The sequence below is a fragment of the Cynocephalus volans genome, chromosome 1 (assembly GCF_027409185.1).
Source record: "Cynocephalus volans isolate mCynVol1 chromosome 1, mCynVol1.pri, whole genome shotgun sequence".
In the NCBI taxonomy this organism is placed as follows: Eukaryota; Metazoa; Chordata; class Mammalia; order Dermoptera; family Cynocephalidae; genus Cynocephalus; species Cynocephalus volans.
The window spans coordinates 234,438,135-234,456,373 of record NC_084460.1 but is presented as its reverse complement, the minus strand read 5'-3'; the positions used below and the strand labels follow the sequence as shown (position 1 = coordinate 234,456,373).

At 33.8% G+C, this 18,239-nt stretch overlaps 1 protein-coding gene across 3 annotated transcripts in view; it reads left to right on the top strand.

Annotated features, from left to right (window-relative positions):
- The window catches only part of TTC21B (tetratricopeptide repeat domain 21B), a 95,601-nt gene that overhangs the window by 40,480 nt on the left and 36,882 nt on the right, over nucleotides 1-18,239 (top strand). For all 3 annotated transcript variants that reach the window (XM_063097786.1, XM_063097805.1, XM_063097795.1), the window contains exons 11-18: nucleotides 309-509; nucleotides 4,954-5,083; nucleotides 8,522-8,679; nucleotides 10,430-10,654; nucleotides 12,203-12,441; nucleotides 13,843-13,915; nucleotides 14,532-14,642; nucleotides 15,404-15,542. In XM_063097786.1, the coding sequence (XP_062953856.1) occupies nucleotides 309-509; nucleotides 4,954-5,083; nucleotides 8,522-8,679; nucleotides 10,430-10,654; nucleotides 12,203-12,441; nucleotides 13,843-13,915; nucleotides 14,532-14,642; nucleotides 15,404-15,542 (1,276 nt within the window). The remainder of the gene's footprint in view (nucleotides 1-308; nucleotides 510-4,953; nucleotides 5,084-8,521; nucleotides 8,680-10,429; nucleotides 10,655-12,202; nucleotides 12,442-13,842; nucleotides 13,916-14,531; nucleotides 14,643-15,403; nucleotides 15,543-18,239) is intronic.

Genomic DNA, 18,239 nt, shown 5'->3' with positions numbered 1-18,239 from the left:
TTTTAACAGATTGTAGTTCCTAGCTACTATTTGTAAAATACGAAATTTTAAATTAGTCTTGTTATTTAGTAATGGCTTTAAGGGACAAGTGTACACTAGTTTTAATATGTAATTGCACTTATTAATTTAACTCCATGCAAAACTAGAGTTTAAAAATTCTTTTGAATGATTCTAAATGTCCAAGTTAATATTTAAGTTTGAGCATATAATTACATATAAATACCACTTCATATACATTTGAAATCTAGGTAGAAATAAATGTCTTTATAACTGAATGGAATAATTTGTGAAAACTATTTATTTTCCAGGAATTAATCTATTTACATGCAGTTCTTGCTATGAAGAAAAATAAACGGCAGGAAGAAGTTATTAATTTGTTAAATGACGTCCTGGACACTCATTTTTCACGCTTAGAAGATTTACCTCTTGGCATACAGTATTTTGAAATGCTAAATCCTGATTTCTTGTTAGAAATTATAATAGAATACCTGAATTTCTGTCCAATGCAGGTAAGTAATTCTGGGACTTATTTTCAAGGATTCATTTACATGATGTTTTATAGAAGATGCTATATGTAAAAAAAAAAAAAATGTATAAAAGGTGCTAATAAGTTAACTTTGATGCGTTAGACTGTATCAGCATCTTAAAGTGGTAGTATTTGTCTACATTAGTTGAAATCAGAATATTTAATTAGAATATTTATAGTAACAACTGCTAGCAACTAATAAAAGTATTGATTTGTAAATATTAATTTGTAATTTCTAAAATCTTAAAATCTTCAGTTTAGAAGAACTATTAAAAATCATCTAATTTAGATACTGACCTTATATTTGAATCCACTCTGTAACTTCACCATCAAGTACCCGTTGTGCCTCTGGACACACTCAACAATGGAGTTTTTATTGCATAATTATGATTATTAGTCTATATTTCCTATATTAAGTCAACTCTGCTTTGTGTTAAAAAAAAAATTTAAAAAAGGACCATTTACTGGTTCTTCTGTTACCTGCAGTGACATAGAGCAAGTTCAATTACTTAATCAAAACAGGTGTCATTCCTCATACATAAAACAGACTTTCAGATTTTGGATATTAGTTGTCATGTTCCCCCAAACAATTCCGGGTTTTTAACTGCTTATTTTTTTTTATGTGATGTAGGTTTGAGAACCCTAGTTGTGAACCTGATTATTTTGTCTGTGCTTCCTATTAAGCTTACTATTCCAAATATGGGTTTGACCTGCAAAACCTAGAGTAGACCCTTTTCTCCCTTATTCTGGATGTCTATCCATAGTTCTTCTTGTGAATCACATTACGTTATAGAACCCCATTGAATAAACAGTAACTAAAGTCCTTAGATCTGTACCTTTGTACTCAAGTGTAGGACTGTACATTTATTCCTATGAAATTTTGTCTTCTCATATTTATCCCATAATTCCAGATTATCATATTGTCATCTATTTTTTTTAGCTTTTGTGGTTTTTTGTTTTGTTTTGTTTTGTTTTGTTGGTGGCTGGCCTGTACAGGTGATCCAAACCGTTGACCTTGGTGTTACCAACACCATGCCCTAACCAAATGAGCTAAGAGGTTGGCTTTTTTTTTTTTTTTTTTTTTTTTGGCAGCCAGCTGGTAACAGGGATGGAACCCTGGACCTTGGTGTTATCAGCACAACACTCTAAGCAACTGAGCTAACCGGCTAGCATCATCTGTTTCATATGGGTCTTTATTGTCTGTCATCTAACATCTGCTTTATCTAGCTCTGAGACAATCATGATAGTCTTATCCAAGCATTAACAGTTTTGAACAGAGGATGGAACCCTGTGTTGTACTATCAGAGAGTTCTTTCCAAATTGATGCAGATCCATTAATCAGCTTTTTTTTGTTACTGATAGTAAGCAGATAAAACCAACCTGACTTTATCATACTCAGCTCACATTTCAACACAGGAATATCAGGAGGGGCACTCTCAAATTCTTCGTTGCTAAAATCAAAGTTCTTACCATTCTCCATGATCTACAGTTTCAATAACTATTAACAAGAGAAATGAGATAAATGATGTTCCCTTAGGGAACCCATACTGCTTTTTATTGATTATCATGTCCTTTTCCTGGTTTTTATAACTTTTTAAAAATCTGACCCCTCCCAGAATCATATCTGGGATTGATCTCATTATTCCCAGTCATGATCTAATTTCAGTTGCTTGGAAGTTGGAATGTATCTTTCAGTATTCATTCACTACTCACAATTCATTCCACAAATGTTTATAAAGTACCCAGCACTCTGCTCGGAGCTGGGGAAATATTCATGTAAAACAAACTACATCCCTTGCCCTCTGGAAACATATATTTCAACAGGAGAAGACAGATAATGTAATTAAGTTGATTATATAATAAGTTAGAAGATGACAGAAGAAAAGAATAGAGCAGGTGATGGTAATTTTAGATAAAGTAGTCAGGGTAGGCCTTATTAAGAAGGTAAGATCTGAACAAAGACTTGAAGGAGACATGTAGAAATATGGTATTTCAGACAAAGTTAGCAGTTGGTGCAGAAGCCCAAAGAGACACAGGGAGATGATTGTGGCTGGGACAGATTGAGGAGGAGGGAGTAGTCACAGATGAGGTCATAGCACAGGGAACCAGACAAAGTCGGGCGATAGAGGTTGTTGTAACTACTCTGGCTTTAATCCTGTGTTGTATTGGGTGTCACTAGAAGGCTTCCAGCACTATCATAGTCAATAAAAATTTTAAATTTAAAAACTTAAAATTTTAAAGGATTTCTCTGACAGCTGTGCTGAGAATAAACTTTAGTGGGAGCAAGAAATAATGTTATTAAGTGGTAGTTGGGTGTCTAATTCAACTAGACATCTTATTTTTTCCGTAATATAACTTTTATCATCATGATAGAACATAATCAGCATTTATAATGCTGTTTTCGTTGGGAAATATCAGAAAGGCAGAATTGTCTCTCTAGCTCTGTTCCTACTTATTTGGCCCTTTGGTAGATTGTTGCTTTGCATTGCTTCGCCCCCCACAGATTTGTCACCCCACTTCCCCTGGGTGACAGAGATGCAAAGGATTACTCAAAGCCCATCTCTTCGGAGCAGTGAGAAGCCCCAAAGTGGTTAACTTTCCCAGGACCCTCCAGCAAGAGGGATCCCTTCCTTGGGAAAGTTAACGCCAAATTGGGGTTCTCTTCCTGCATTTATTTTCCAGACCAGGAAGTTACAGGAAGAGAACAAAGGTGGGGTTATAGTTTAACAATATAGGCTGGTAACTTTCAGTGAAACAAGACAGGTGACATTCCAGTAAGGCAGTTAAGTGGTCCTATCAACAACAGTTTGATCTTAGCAAACATTCCTTCTTACAGCAATTTCTTACTATCTTTACATAACAATCAGTAACTAGTCTGTCTTTGAGCCAGCAACCTTGCTGTGCCACAAATCTTTATGTTACACCAGAGACTTATAGCCTGAGGAAAATTTCCTGTCCTTGCAAGGTCAATATTTGAAACTGCAAGGCTTTGGAAAACCAGGCCCTGTGAAGTACATATGCTTTTTAGTATATTTCACAGTAGATATAGTTTTGTTTTGAATTTTAATTGAACAAATGTTGTCTTAATGCTTTCCTGTGTTCTTCTGTTTTTTCTTTTATTGCACACTGAAACTGTAGTAAAAATTATGGTCATTCTCAATAACTAATTCTTAGCAGGTGGCCAAGAACATTATCAGAACCTAACCATTACTTATACTTTTCAGTTATGCTGAAAAAAGTATACATTTTTAAAGAATTTATTCTGTATCTATTATATGCAAAGAAGCATAAAATCCCAATCCTCAATACACAGAAAGACCCCTAGTCCTATAAAAGAAGCAAAACTAAATGTGAAACTACTGTAGAACTGTATGAAATAAATTATACAACACTAAATTTTATTATATGTGCTATAGAAATTTAAAGTTGAAGTATTTTAGGCAACAGTAGTAATATTCTGAATATCTTTTTGAGCACACATTTTTTGTGTCTCAGCATAGGTGAGGAGATGTAGCACTTTCTTGTCTGTAACAATGGCTCATTATAGGAATGATTGTTTTTAAGAGGACACAGTCCAGCTATGTGTCTGGTGGAGGGTGGTGGAGAAGGGAAGGATCATCCTTCATATTAAGGAAACAGCATCAGTAAAGCAAAGCAGGGTGAATGAACATTTGATATTTAAATTCTAGTGTCACATTTAGAAATGTGTCACATTGTGATTGGATGACCATTGGATAAATGTTAGTTGGGTAGACAGCCATTATAAGAATAAGAAGAATTGAAGAGAGTAAACCAGTGTTCTGGTACTGCTTTAATTATTATACTCACTATTAATAAAAAGAAGAAAAAGAAAAAAAAACTTTGATGGTGTACAACATGCCAGGCAGAAAAGTGGGGAAAGTGAGGGTATTAGACATTTAGTATAGTACACGTGAGTGTTCTACCTTCTGATTTCTGCTAGGGAAAAAAAAATCTGAATTCTTTAAAAACTTACTGTAATACTTTAAGGGGTAGTAAAAGTAATTGAATTGAGTACATTACAGAGTAGGTCTAGAACTCAAATACTCATTACCTTGGCTCTATCACCCAGTAAGAAACTAACTTTCAGTTGCCTTTCCTTTGAACTGGTATATTTCTTTGATAAAGTTTTTGAATAGATATGCTCCATTCATATGTTATCAAATCATTAATTGTAAAATAGTTTCAAATTATTTTGCTAAACAAAAACCATTATTTGCATAGTCTGTTTATAGAACTCAGAGATAAATTAGTATAAGTCCAATCATAGTAAAAGGTTATAAAATAGAATAAGAGAAATTTTAGAAAAAAATATAGTTTTGATAGTCACACTAAAATTAATATATATTTACTTTTAGCTAAATATTATTATGAACTTATAAAATTACCTGCTGATTTGTTTTGTTTAGCCTGCAAGTCCCGGGCAGCCTCTTTCTTCACTTCTCAGACGTTGTTCCTCAGTCTTGGAGATTATAGTGAGAACTGTACCAGGTCTTCTGCAAGCTGTTTTCCTAATAGCAAAAGTCAAATATCTGTCAGGTAGAGTATATCATAATAACTTAAAATAACCTTTTTATTCTGACTCTGATAAAAACAGGTGTAAATACATTAAACACTCCACATATATGGAGAATAGTCACATAAAATGCACATGTTGCATGTGCATAAATAATTCTAATTCAAAATAAAATTGTGGAACTATTTAACTCTTTAAAAATGACTATAAACGTTTGTGGTTCAAGTGGATTGCTGGGAGAAGGCACATGTACCACTTTTTTAAAAAAGTCCATTAGTTGATACTGGGGACTGACAATAAGAATTTATAGTCTAATCCGTAGTCGTTGACTTATTAGCATACTAAATGCAATGTTTGCCAGGTTTCAGCCCCTAAGACGTGTACTGATTAATTCCTACTTAGTTTCTGTGAATGGTTGCGTATATGAGTAGCTAAAATAATAATAATAACAATAATAAAATAAACACAGATGTAATCTTAGCTTTTTAGGACACAGACAAACATAAGACTTTACACATAAAAATAGACCATCATATTGTGCTTGTGTATGTGTACCTTCACCAGCTGAATGCTGTACAAAGTAAATTAAGTTTGTAAAGTTGTAAGAACAAAAACCAACCTAAAGGTATGCTCATAAGTAGTTATTTCTTATATGAGGGGTCTTCAAAAAGTTAATGGTAAGATTTTTGTTATTTTCTATGAACTTTGTTGCCTTTACTGTGTTTTCTGGACTCCAGTTTTAACTGTTTAAAAAAAAATCTTACGTAATCTCAAAAGCTTGTTTCACCACTAAAATACTCTAGTTGTCACAAGTGACTCTGTAATGCCTCCTGATGGAGTTCTATTATTGAGTATGGAACCATGTGATATTTCTCCTTTCTCCCAATTGGAATGGATATCATCTGTTAGATGGTTAAACTAGGAGTTTGATTTCTGTGATTAATTTATTAAATATTCTGCAAAATGATATGAATCAGTCACAATCTAGTAATGCTTAATTGCTAAAGTCTCTAGGAATGAAAGTTTTATAAATTCACCCCATTTTTAAAAAGAACAGCCTTATATCATTTGAAATAGTACTGGCATGTATCTAAATAGTAGTGTTCTTGCTAAATTGCCGACCACAAAGCCTTCTGACACCAACTAGCTGGAGTTGAGCCAACATCACAGGTTAAAGGTGTAGTCCTCCATAAGACTGCCCTCACTTCAGACACCAGCCACAAGGTTGGGGGTTCTTTTGAATAGAAGAATTTTCACTCAAGTTTATTATGCTTAACTATTTCATTTCTATTTGCCTGTGCAGTTCTGTAGCACTTCTGACTAGCTGGCTACAAATTTGGGGGCTACTCCAATCCTCTCAGGTTCAATAATTTTCTAGAATGACTCACAGAACTCAGGAAAGCACTAGACTTATGATTAAAGTTTTATTATAGTAACAGTATACTTACCTGATCCAGCAAAAGGGAGAGATGCACAGGGCGAGGTCTGGGAGAGTCCCATATGATAAACTTTTGTTGTCCTCTACCCATGGAGTCAGGACACATCATCACCTTCCTGATGCATCGATTTGTGACAGTCAATGTAATATTGTGTAGTATTATTGTTTAGTATTACAAATTAGGGATGCTGACCCAATTTTGGTGTCCAGAGTTTTTGTTAGGATTTCATTAAGTAGGCATGGATTAAATCATTGGCCATATGATTGAACTCAATTTTCAGCCCCCCTCTGGCTGATATCACATGGCTCAAAGCCCAAACCTTCTAATCTCATGGTTGGTCTTTCTGGTGTGGCCAGCCTCTATCCTTAGCATAACCTACCTAGGGGCCCACCATAACTCCCAGGGCCCACCGTGAGTAACAAAGACGCCCTATCACTAGGGAAATTCCGAGTTTTGGAGGCTCCCTCCCAGGAACCTGAGACAAATGCCAAGTAACAAATGCCTTTATTACACGGGATCCTGACAAAGACAGATATGCGGGACAGAAATGTCTTCTGTTTTCCCTCAAGGGAAATTGGGCTGTTCTTAGATTAGAATGTGATGTAAATGTTCATCTTTGTTGACATGGTCTATTTTCTTCAGCGGTGATGACCCAGTTCTCATTTTTAAATTTTTTGTGGCCTCTGATGCTAACCCCACATGTCCTTCCCCTCACCCTTAAAGAAACAAGAAAGATTCTTATCTTATAGTCCTCATTTTCTTCAGTTTCTTATTTGCAAAGCCTATTTATTTTTCTATGTACTTTCCACCCTTAGTAATGACCTCTTTCTTCTAGTTATCTCCTTAATTCTCTTCCTTCCTAAAAGAATTTTCACTCCAATTTTTATGCTTCACCATTCCTTTTCTATTTACCTGTGCAGTTATGGGTGTTGGATTGCATCACAATAAAAAAGAATCTAACATTATTAATTACGCTTGATGGTTGATTGCCAAACTTTGACACTGTTTATTATTGTGCTATTTCAGCCAATTATTTGTCCACTAATCCTCTGTCTCTGAGAGAGACATTTTCTGTTTCAGTGGGTTTCTATTACCGGGACGTTGAGTCTTTGGGAAGTAGGAAGTTCTGTCTGTAAGCCTTATTTTGTCAGTTGTGGCATCAGGTAAGGTTAAGGAATCTATTTGAACAAAAAAATGGTTTAGGATCTCTTCTTTCTCCATTCTCCTAGCAAGGTTGAGTGGGGAGTTGGCCTAGCTGTGCCTACTTGAGGCCAGTTTATAAGATGGCGAAATGCAGATCCGTGTGGGTATATTATGAAAAACTTCTAGGGCCTAAAGTCTGCACTGATTTTTTCTCTGAAGAGCCTCTTCTGTCCCATCTAACAGCCCAGGGTTGATTCCACCGTTCTTGTCACTTTAATCTTAATCATTTCCTCCCACGTTAAGACTTCCAGATACATAGCAGGTGTTTTTCAAAGTGTTTGATATTGCAGTTTGTTTTTAAAGGCATTTTAAATCTATTACTCATATTTCTGAATCTCTGGAATATATCCTTATGCCTATTTTGTTATTTTCTGTGTAGTAATAAGGTTTTTGGACAAGAATGATTACTAAACTATATCCTCTTTGTTAACATAAGTGACACAGCAGAATTCTAGGTATTTAAATGGCTATGTTTTACACAACTTATTTTAATGAAATTGTTATTGAAACTTTTTTTTTGACAAGGAAAACAAATAGGGGCACATTTATAGGCCTCTAAGTAACACTGGTGATTGATTCTTATCTTTTCATGCTTTCCCTGATTTGCTCATGATGATCAAGAGCTGGCCTGACTTACAGGTTTATTCTTTCATTGGACTAGAAGGAAGCTAACTAGTGCAGGTGGAAATTAAACCATGGTCTTATGAATGAAGGACCTTTAGTTTAAACACTAGAATTATCCATAAGCTAAGCTCTTCTCTCTCAGATCTCCATCTCTTAGTCGTTTTCATTATAACAGTGTATTGTTTCCTTCATCAGGTGATATTGAAGCTGCTTATAATAACCTGCAACATTGCCTAGAACACAGTCCCTCTTATGCAGATGCTCATCTCCTAATGGCTCAGGTTTATTTGTCTCAAGAAAAATTCAACTTGTGTTCACAGTCTCTTGAACTTTGTCTGAGCTATAATTTTAAGGTAAATATTCCAGACTCAAGTGGGTAAGACATATCACCCTCTTTGAACTTTCTGCTTAAACTGTTTTGTATTTTGTCCTTTAATATTTTGCTGATAAATGCATTTTTTAATGGAAATAATTTTGGACTCATGAAAAATAGGAGAAAAAATGGAGGCAACTCTGGTGTGGTTAAAAAGCTGTACGGACTTGGTGACAGTAGACCTAGGGTTGATGTCTGGTCTTCCCACGTATCTCACTCTGAGCCCCAGTTTTCTTTAGTATAAAACTAATGTATAATAATACTTTACCATTACAATGAGAGTTACATGAATAATGTATGTATGTATGTAAAAGTAATTGTAAATTATAGAGCATTATGCCAAATATTTTTATGAATAAGGATAATGAATGTTATTGACTGTTTCTTTCTTGGACCTTGATTTTTAATAACTTTTTTAAAAATTCTTTTTCAAAGAATGTCAGGTCATTTTGAAAGTTATCTGGTTTGGGGATATAAACACACTACATATCTGTCTAAGATATTTTGTGTGTTATCTCCAGCACTAGGGAAAATCTTAGGTTCAGGTGCTTCCTGAACCACCTAGAGTCATCGAGGAGCTCCTTAAACTTTTGCTTTGGCTCACAGGATCCTGTTATGGTAGAACCCTTCAGTAAACTAAGAAATTCAAGTTCTAGGCAAGATTTGCAAAAAAATAACCCCTGCATCTTAGGACAGTAGTTCTCAAGACTGGCGGTGCATCATGACCCCGGTGCTGGTTACCCCACCCCTGGTGAATCGTAATCTCTGAGTCAGTGAGGAAGAAGCACCAGCAAAAGTAGTCACACCAAGCCCCCTAGGTAAAGGTGGTGCCTGGCCAAGGCTGAGAACCGCAAGCTTGGGATGGGTATCGACTTCCTAATGGTCAGCTGGTGCCATATCACCTCATTCTGGGTCATCTCCTTGTCTTCGACTTCTTTTTCCTCACTCATTTTATCATTCTCCTGTGTTTTCTGCATACGCTGTTAATAGCCAAAATGAAGATGGAAGCTTCATTACTAAATGTTTAGGAGGAGTATCAAAGGGTAGAATGTCCTAAAGTTTTTAATCTTCAAATTAAGAACTAAAAGAAAGGGGAAAAGCTGTGTTTCTAGAAATCTAATAACTTTATATCAGATAAAGAAATTCCTTTCCTGAAGGAAGGAAAGAAAGACTGCAGTGATGCGTTGGACTTGCAGAGGGAGAGAACATTCTTTGGGCTACAAAGTGGAGTGGGGGGGAAGGAAAGGAGGGAGGTTGGGGCTAATTGGGTGGGGCACATGGGGTACAAATGCAATTTGTGGTAATGGACATAATGCCAGTATGAATCTGCCCTTCACATCTTGGGCACTAGGGATGACAATCAGCTTTGTATCTCATGAATATTCATAACCAATAAAAAATAAAATAAAAAGAAATTCCTTTTCTTAAAAAAATCAACTAATTTCTTATAATGTATTTACTAGCCCTATGAACTTTGTCTGCATTTTGTCTTCTGTCATAGTAGAAATACCTAATCAACCTGTCATCAGGACTATGCTTGGTAGTAGCAATTTCCCTGAATCTGATTTAATACAATAAATGATCAGAAAGTTAACAAGAGGATGGAAATAGACCTTATATATACAATCACAGATAAACTGTCCTCAATGATCCCATTATTGTAATGTTTGAAATTATGTGCTCATGTTGTAGGCACTCGAAGGAAGTATTACTAAATATTATTTTTTTAGGTGAGAGAATGTCCTTTGTATCATTTGATAAAAGCTCAGTCACAAAAGAAAATGGGAGAAATAGCAGAGGCAATTAAAACTCTGCATATGGCAATGAGCTTACCAGGAATGAGGAGAATTGGATCTTCCTCAAAATCAAAATACAGAAAAACTGAAGTTGATACAAGTCATCGATTATCAGTCTTTCTTGAGTTGGTAGAGGTTCACCGCTTAAATGGAGAACAGGTAGGTCAAGTTTTAATTCAGTGGATCAGATCTGATCTTTGTTATTGAAGTATACATAAGTAGAAAGTGAAAAAGCCAAAATTATTCCCTTGACCAAGTTGTAAAGTTTAGAAAATTTATTTTTCATTACTTTGCACTAAAACATATACTTCCTGAAAGTTAAACATAGTGTGCTCCTGGATGACTTTATCTGTATGCTTATGTTGGCTACCATGATATGTAATAATATAATACATGTTTACCTTGGCTACCGTGAAAGGTAATAATATAATGTAGTTATAATCCTATGAATTCCTAAAAGGATTGACACGTGTACACACACACTCTAACACACACACAAGTACTACTAGAATAAAACGAAAGTACCAACCCGAAATTCTAATAATTGAGAAAATAAAATGCTTGATGAATACAGCTTTGGTAAACTCATAGGAATATCATAAAGTCAGGTACTTAAAAAAATAGTAAGAGATACAGACAGGCAGATGGATACAAAAAATGTAGTTTTGAGAGAATTAAAGCCTTGTACAAGATGAGGAACTTAAAGTCAGTCGTATCAATTTTTTAGAATATAGCAGTGACTGATCAGTTATTTTTATATTTTAATGAAAATTAAGAAGGCTGTATTTCTATATACTTACCAAATCACAAAGAATTTCTATTTCACTAATAAATTAAAGTATATTTAGAATTCTACCACATATGGTTGATTTTAAGATGCACTTTTTTCACATTTTAAAATTTCTGAAATCAATGTCTGGTGATCTCTAACGTTGAGATGAACCTTAAATGACATTTTAGATCCGTTGAGGTACACATTTGGAAACGAGGTAATATATTCATCTGAGGTATAAGAAAAATGATGTTCTAGTAGAGAGAATAAATTAATCTACATAATGAAGAGCGAATAGAGCCAATTCGTGCAGTGGTTCTGGACTGGGTCCCACCAGGGTTAGCAATGAACATGGCTAAGAAGTTAGGCTTTGGAGACAGACTGCCTGAGTTTGAATTCTGGTTCGATCATGTGTTAAACTTTTTAACTCTCTAAATCTGTTTCCTCACTGCAAGGTGGAGATAATAGTAGTAACTATCTTAGAGGGATTTTATGAGAATTATATTTATTTTTCTTGGTGAAAGGGCGGGACATATTCCATGTAAGAGAAAATTAATGCTTTTAGCTCTTGAGAACATAGTAAAGTATTGATGAATTAATTCAGTACTAGTATATCCATATTATATAAATATCAATTAATAAATAATTCAATGAGTTGGGTACAAAGCAAATGCTTATTAAATTGTAGTAGTAGTGACTGTGTAGCAACTGCTGTTGTCCTAGTTGTGAAAACATTTATCCAACTAACAAATATTTATAGCTTCATCTCATTTTGGTCTCTGAGTTTAGTTTTAAATTTCTGTACTTTTCAGAAAATCTAGCAATTTATTTCACAAATACCATTACTCTAGTAGCATTTATTATTCGTTCTTTTTATTTCTAGTGTAATTTGGTGAATATTTTGAAACGATGATATTTGAATTTCATCTTTACAGCATGAGGCAGCAAAAGTTTTACAAGATGCCATCCATGAATTTTCTGGAACATCTGAAGAATTGCGTGTTACTATTGCTAACGCAGACCTGGCTCTGGCCCAAGGAGATGTTCAGCGGGCTTTAAGTATGCTTCGAAATGTTACTACCGAACAGCCTTATTTTATAGAAGCTAAAGAAAAAATGGCAGATATTTATCTGAAGCACAGAAAAGAGAAAATATTATATATCACTTGTTACAGGTAAATAGTTATTTCAACCCGTTATATTTTGAACCATTTACCTTCTCAAATTAATTCCCAAGTACATATTTTTTGTCTTCTTTCAATTGCTTTACAGATACTTTATATTTATATACACTTTCCTTAATGTGGTCTTGTTGCCTTCTTCTACCACCAACCACAATCATTCTAATGAAATTATTTTCTTTCCCTAAAACATAATTATGATTATTACAAACTATGCCTTCCTCTAGTTTCTCAGCTCTCCTCATCAAATGTTATTTCTAGACCCCAAATCTTCCTGTTTGAGAAGGGAAAGAGTAACAGTTACATGTATTCTAGTAACTTAAGAGCATTATTTAATGTAACAATCTAGGAGATATTCAATAGACAGTGTAGCAGTTGTAACAAAAGACAGTTATGGCTTAATATGCACCACACTGAGGTATGGATTACAAATTTTTTTTGGTGAAAGGGCAGGACATACTCCATGTAAGAGAAAATTAGCTCTTGAGAACATAGTATTGATGAATTATCTCAGTACTAGTATATCCATATTATATAAATATCAATGTTCAGAAAGCTGCTAAGAGTCATTGTAAGTGCTGAATGAGTCAGAGAAACTGTTTAGATGGATGGAATGGAGTTCCTAGATCATATTTTTAAGCTATTTCAAAACGGTCAGCACTATCATCTCTAGTGATATGAAAATATTTTAAAATAGGGTTGATTTGTTTTGGATGCACTATAATATAATAGTTAAAGCATACATTTTTGTTTCAGGCAGATCTGACCTGTTAGCTGTACCTTTAACTTTTAACATCATTTGCAGAGTTGGGATAATATCTTTCTCATAGAGTTTTTGGACCAATTAGATGAGATATTATATGTTAAAGATTTAGGCACTGCATTATTTTTCAAATACCTTTAGTGTTTTGACCTTTAGCTGTCTAAAATTTGCTGGTAAAAAATAAGCAGCAAATATTGAAATGGAAGATTTTGTATTTTTATAGTAACCCAGTATGTAATTTTACAGCATGAATATCAGAGCTCAAGGTGCATAGGAAGATAATAAGGTTTTATTCCTTCCATCATTTCTTGGTACCTTCACTCCCACATCATTTCCTAATTAAAGATAGCAAAACATGTATTACTGGATAATGAGAATTTATGTGTTTATATCTACCCATGTTCTGTTTCCTGCATTTCATAAAATGGAAAGATTTGAGGAAAAATAATTGATCTAGCATAAACAGTCTGGGTGTTGGTATGGGTGAATTTTTTCAATACTACTACACTGTTGGATATGTAGAAGGTACTCTGAAGGCTACTGGCTGATTGAAATAAATAAGTTTACCTTTTATTGGTTTAGAAGAAGGTATTTGTATACAATATATTAAGAAGAATTGGTCTGATTTCCAGAGAAATTGCTGAAAGAATGCCCAACTCTCGGTCTTTTCTTCTTCTTGGTGATGCATACATGAATATTCAAGAGGTAAAATTTCTGATGCTGCTGAACTTAGATTTTTAAAAAATTCTTTGTGATTAGTATAACTTTCTATTAAAAGGAATTTGTTTTTTGGATAACGTTTATTTAATATTTGAAGATCCAGTCATCACAATAAAAGGGAGATATCCATTATAATTAAAAAAGTACTTTTTTTTCTCTTTTCAAATTGAGATTCAGTAACTCAGCACTATCGTTATTTGAAAAAGAGATAATAACGGAAGCATTAGAAGTCTCCTCTAAACAGAGGATGAAGAAATATACTGGCTAAGATAGTATTTTCTTCAAAGGGCAGCAATCCTCCGACTCCCTGTAGCTGGTTATGAGGACTGCCAGACATTAAAAGTCAAGAAGCTGTCTCCTAGTTCCCATATTGTTATTTATGTAGACAGGAGCACAGTTAACATGGGAGGGATTACACTAATAAGTTGTACCTCCCCTCCTTGCTATCACCTTTCTGAAATTGCTAAGGTTCCTGAATTTCATTATGTTTTTAGTCTTATGAAGTATTCCAAATATAGAGCTTCATTGTAAGAATGTGGCTTTTTAATGGGATCCATTTAAGCTGTTTTTACTACTTATTTTTTGTGCCTGATAATATTAGCCTGAAGAAGCCATAGTAGCATATGAGCAAGCATTAAATCAGAACCCAAAAGATGGAACGTTGGCAAGCAAAATTGGGAAAGCACTTGTGAAAACTCACAACTATTCAAAAGTAAGTACTGTATAGTTTGAAATACGTCTGTTGGATCAAATGTATTAATACATGCTCTAGAGAAGTTTTCAGCAAGCATCATTTGCATGTTTGATGGTTGTGAATTCCAGATTTGTATTCATGAATTGGGATTTGCATTAAAGGCTTTCTCAGGGTCTCAAATTCTTCCTTGCTTCATTTTGTGAAGGTTCTTTTCTCCCTAGAGATCATTTCAGACTTCATCATGCACCTAAATCCTTGCCACCAAATCAGTTATCATAAAGTTGCTATTCTTACATCTCTTTTATTATATGACAAAACATGATAAATGTCCTTTCTTTTGATCCAGTTTTGGCAAGCTATATGCTTTGAGTTATTTTTTTCTAGTAGAAATAACAGATGTTCCTTTAACTGTTATATTCTTTCCCTGTTCCTGATAACTGTTGAACATATATTCAGTAGCTGTCAAAGTATATGAATTCAGTAGGTTCATTGGCCTGTATAATAAAACCTGTAATTTTTTTTATTTTTTATTTATTTATTTTTTTTTTGTGAAGCACTGATCTTTAGCCACTTAGCATAAGAAATGTTAGTCACCTGTGTGATGTTTGATCCTCTAAGAAAAATGGCACACTTAACTGATAGTACAGGTACACTCCTAGGATCCTTCTTACATTATTTCCGATTATGTATATGCTTTAAGTCTGTAATTTATAAAATATCTATGCTTGAATGCTATTCTCATTGCCTTTTTTTTCCTAACTGAAATGGGTTTTGTTTAGGCAATCACTTATTATGAAGCTGCTCTAAAAAGTGGACAACAGAATTATCTTTGCTATGACCTGGCTGAGCTCTTATTAAAATTGAAATGGTATGACAAAGCAGAAAAAGTTCTTCAACATGTTCTAGCTCATGAACCTGGTATGAAAGTTTTTCTGATTTCAAAAAAGTATACATGATAAGTCTGATCTGTTTTGTTTTTATGTTAGATAAATAAGTATTTGTAAATATGTGTGGTTGGTTATATAGATGCATATGTATTTTTTCTTATCAGTTGCCACTTTACTAAAAATGAAGTATTTTAAAATCTAATAACAGATATATGAAACAGTTAATGGTATTGGAGAAAGATATTTTACTTTCCAAAATGATATAAAGTAAGTTATCTGTGAATTGCAACTACCTCGAGTGTTTAAACACTGACATTTTTATAATCTTTACTTTTTAAAGAAGTAACATATGGTTCTTTTTAAAACTTCAAGCACTGTAAAAGAATGTAATTTATAAGTCACCTGTTTTTTACTTCAAATTGCACTTTCCCTTGGGCAATTTGTGCTTTAATGTGTATTTTATAGGTGTGTGTGTGTAATTGTAGTTAGTGTAATTTTTCTTTTGAAAAATGTATCGTTCTTTTTTTTCTGCAATCTTTTCTGTCCACATGTCCCAGATATAGCTTGATTTCAGTGTATCCATATCATTCAATCTCACAGCATCATAATATTTCATAACTCCACAAGTTCTTTAATTTTCCCTGAATTACTGGTCATTTAGTTTGTTTTCCATTGTTTTCATACTATAAACCATGTTACAATAAATATCCTTGTATCCTATTTCTTGGTGTATACTTACTTGTGGGATGCTGAGTGGGTGGGTTTGTGCATTTAAAATTTGTATGAATACTATCAAATCGCCTTCTTACAAGTTTGCACAAATTTACTTTATTAAGATCTTTATTTTTTAATAAAATCTGATGCTTTCTCATTGCCAGAATTTAAAGATTACAGAAGTAAATGAAAGTTGTTTCCTCTCACACTCTTCAGAGAAAACCACATTTAACAACTTGTATATCATCCTAATTGGTTTCCCCATCCCCATCTCTTTGTCTCTCTCATACACACACAATTACATATCACTTTTTTCTACCTAAATGGATTATAGTATAACTAATTCTGCAATATGCAGTTTCCTTTTAATAACTTTTTTCCTTTTTGGTAAATATAGAGAGTATTCCACTGTATGTTAACATCATAATTTACTTGATGAGTCCCCTGTTGATGGACATTCAGATTAGAGGAAAGTGGAAACAGTACTGAAATAAAATCCTTGTATACCTCTGTGTACAGCTTAGAATTGGGTTTTTGCCTTCCTAGAATGGAAGTACCCCAATGTTTTCTTAAGGCTAAAAATTTCCCAGCATTATATAGTATTAATCATGGGGGGAAAAAAAACATTTATTTTAATTTGCATTTCTTTAAAGATTGATAAGTTGATAAGGTTAGGCATTATTTTGTTTATAGACAGTGTTTTCTTCTAGGAATTGTTCATTTACATCGTTTGTCTTTAATCCTTCATCTGTTTTTCATGTTTTTAGATGTTTTCTCCCAGGCTATTCTTTCTTCATAAGATATTTTTTATTGTATCTTTGGTTAGATAGAATATTTAATTATACATTATTTCTGCCTGTCTTTTCTTTTTTCGGCTTCTGAATTTCTTAGAATTCTTTGAAAAAGCTTTCCTAAACCTAATGTTATAAAGATATTTTCATATATTTTTCTGTCATTTTTGTTGTTGTAATTTTTATGTTGAAAACTTTAACCATGTACTTTAATCTACATACGATTTTTACTATATAGTTTCCACATTGGATAGCCAATTTTATTTTAGTGCCATTTATTGAAATGCCACCTTTATCATGTCAACTCCTTCATATACTCATGTATGACTCTGATTATGGGAATCTTTTTTGTTCCCCTAAGTTATTTTTCTTTTCTTTTACCAATACCATGTTTACTGTAGCTTTAAAATATGTTTAGATACATGATAAGACAAGCCTGCTCCAGGTTTTCTAATATTTCCAAAATGTGATGTGATTAATTAGCTGTGATGAAGTTGGTGCTTAATTTCTCCTAATTATGAATGCATTTATTGTATAAAGTGTCATTAGTTCCATAAAAATATGTGCATGGGTCTGTCAGACCTTCCTTTGAATCACTCAAAAGGCCTTAATGTCGATATGCATTTTGAGAAGGTTGTGGAGGAGAGATTTAGTTATCATATGTCTTACTTACATTGAGTATATTACATTTACATAATATAAATGCTTTCATTTAATAAATATTTGCCGAGTACACACCGTGGTATATTCAGATGTCTTCATATACATTTCATGTATTATTTTATTAGTACTCACATTAATCTTTAAGGTAAATATAATTATTCCCAGTTTTAAATTAGCAGTCTGAGACTCGGTGTTCTTAATGTGTCCAGGTTTACTAAGCTAAATAGCAGCACCTAGGTTCTAACAAGCATTTTAAAACTAACATGTCTAAAACTGAATTCCTGATCTACCTTCCCAAATCTGCTTTACACGCAGCCTCCTTCATCTCATTAGTAACAACTTCATCTTTCTTTGTAGTTGCTGAGAACCAAAGTCTTTGCCCTCACCCTTGCCTTTAGGAAATGCTGTGGACTCTACCTTCTGAATATGTTCAGAATCCTACTGCTTCTCACAATTTCCACTGCTATCACCCTTGGCCAAGCCTCCATCATCTCCTAACTGGATCATTACAGCAGCTTCCTCGCTGGTCTCCTGGCTTCTACCCTCAACCCCACACCCTG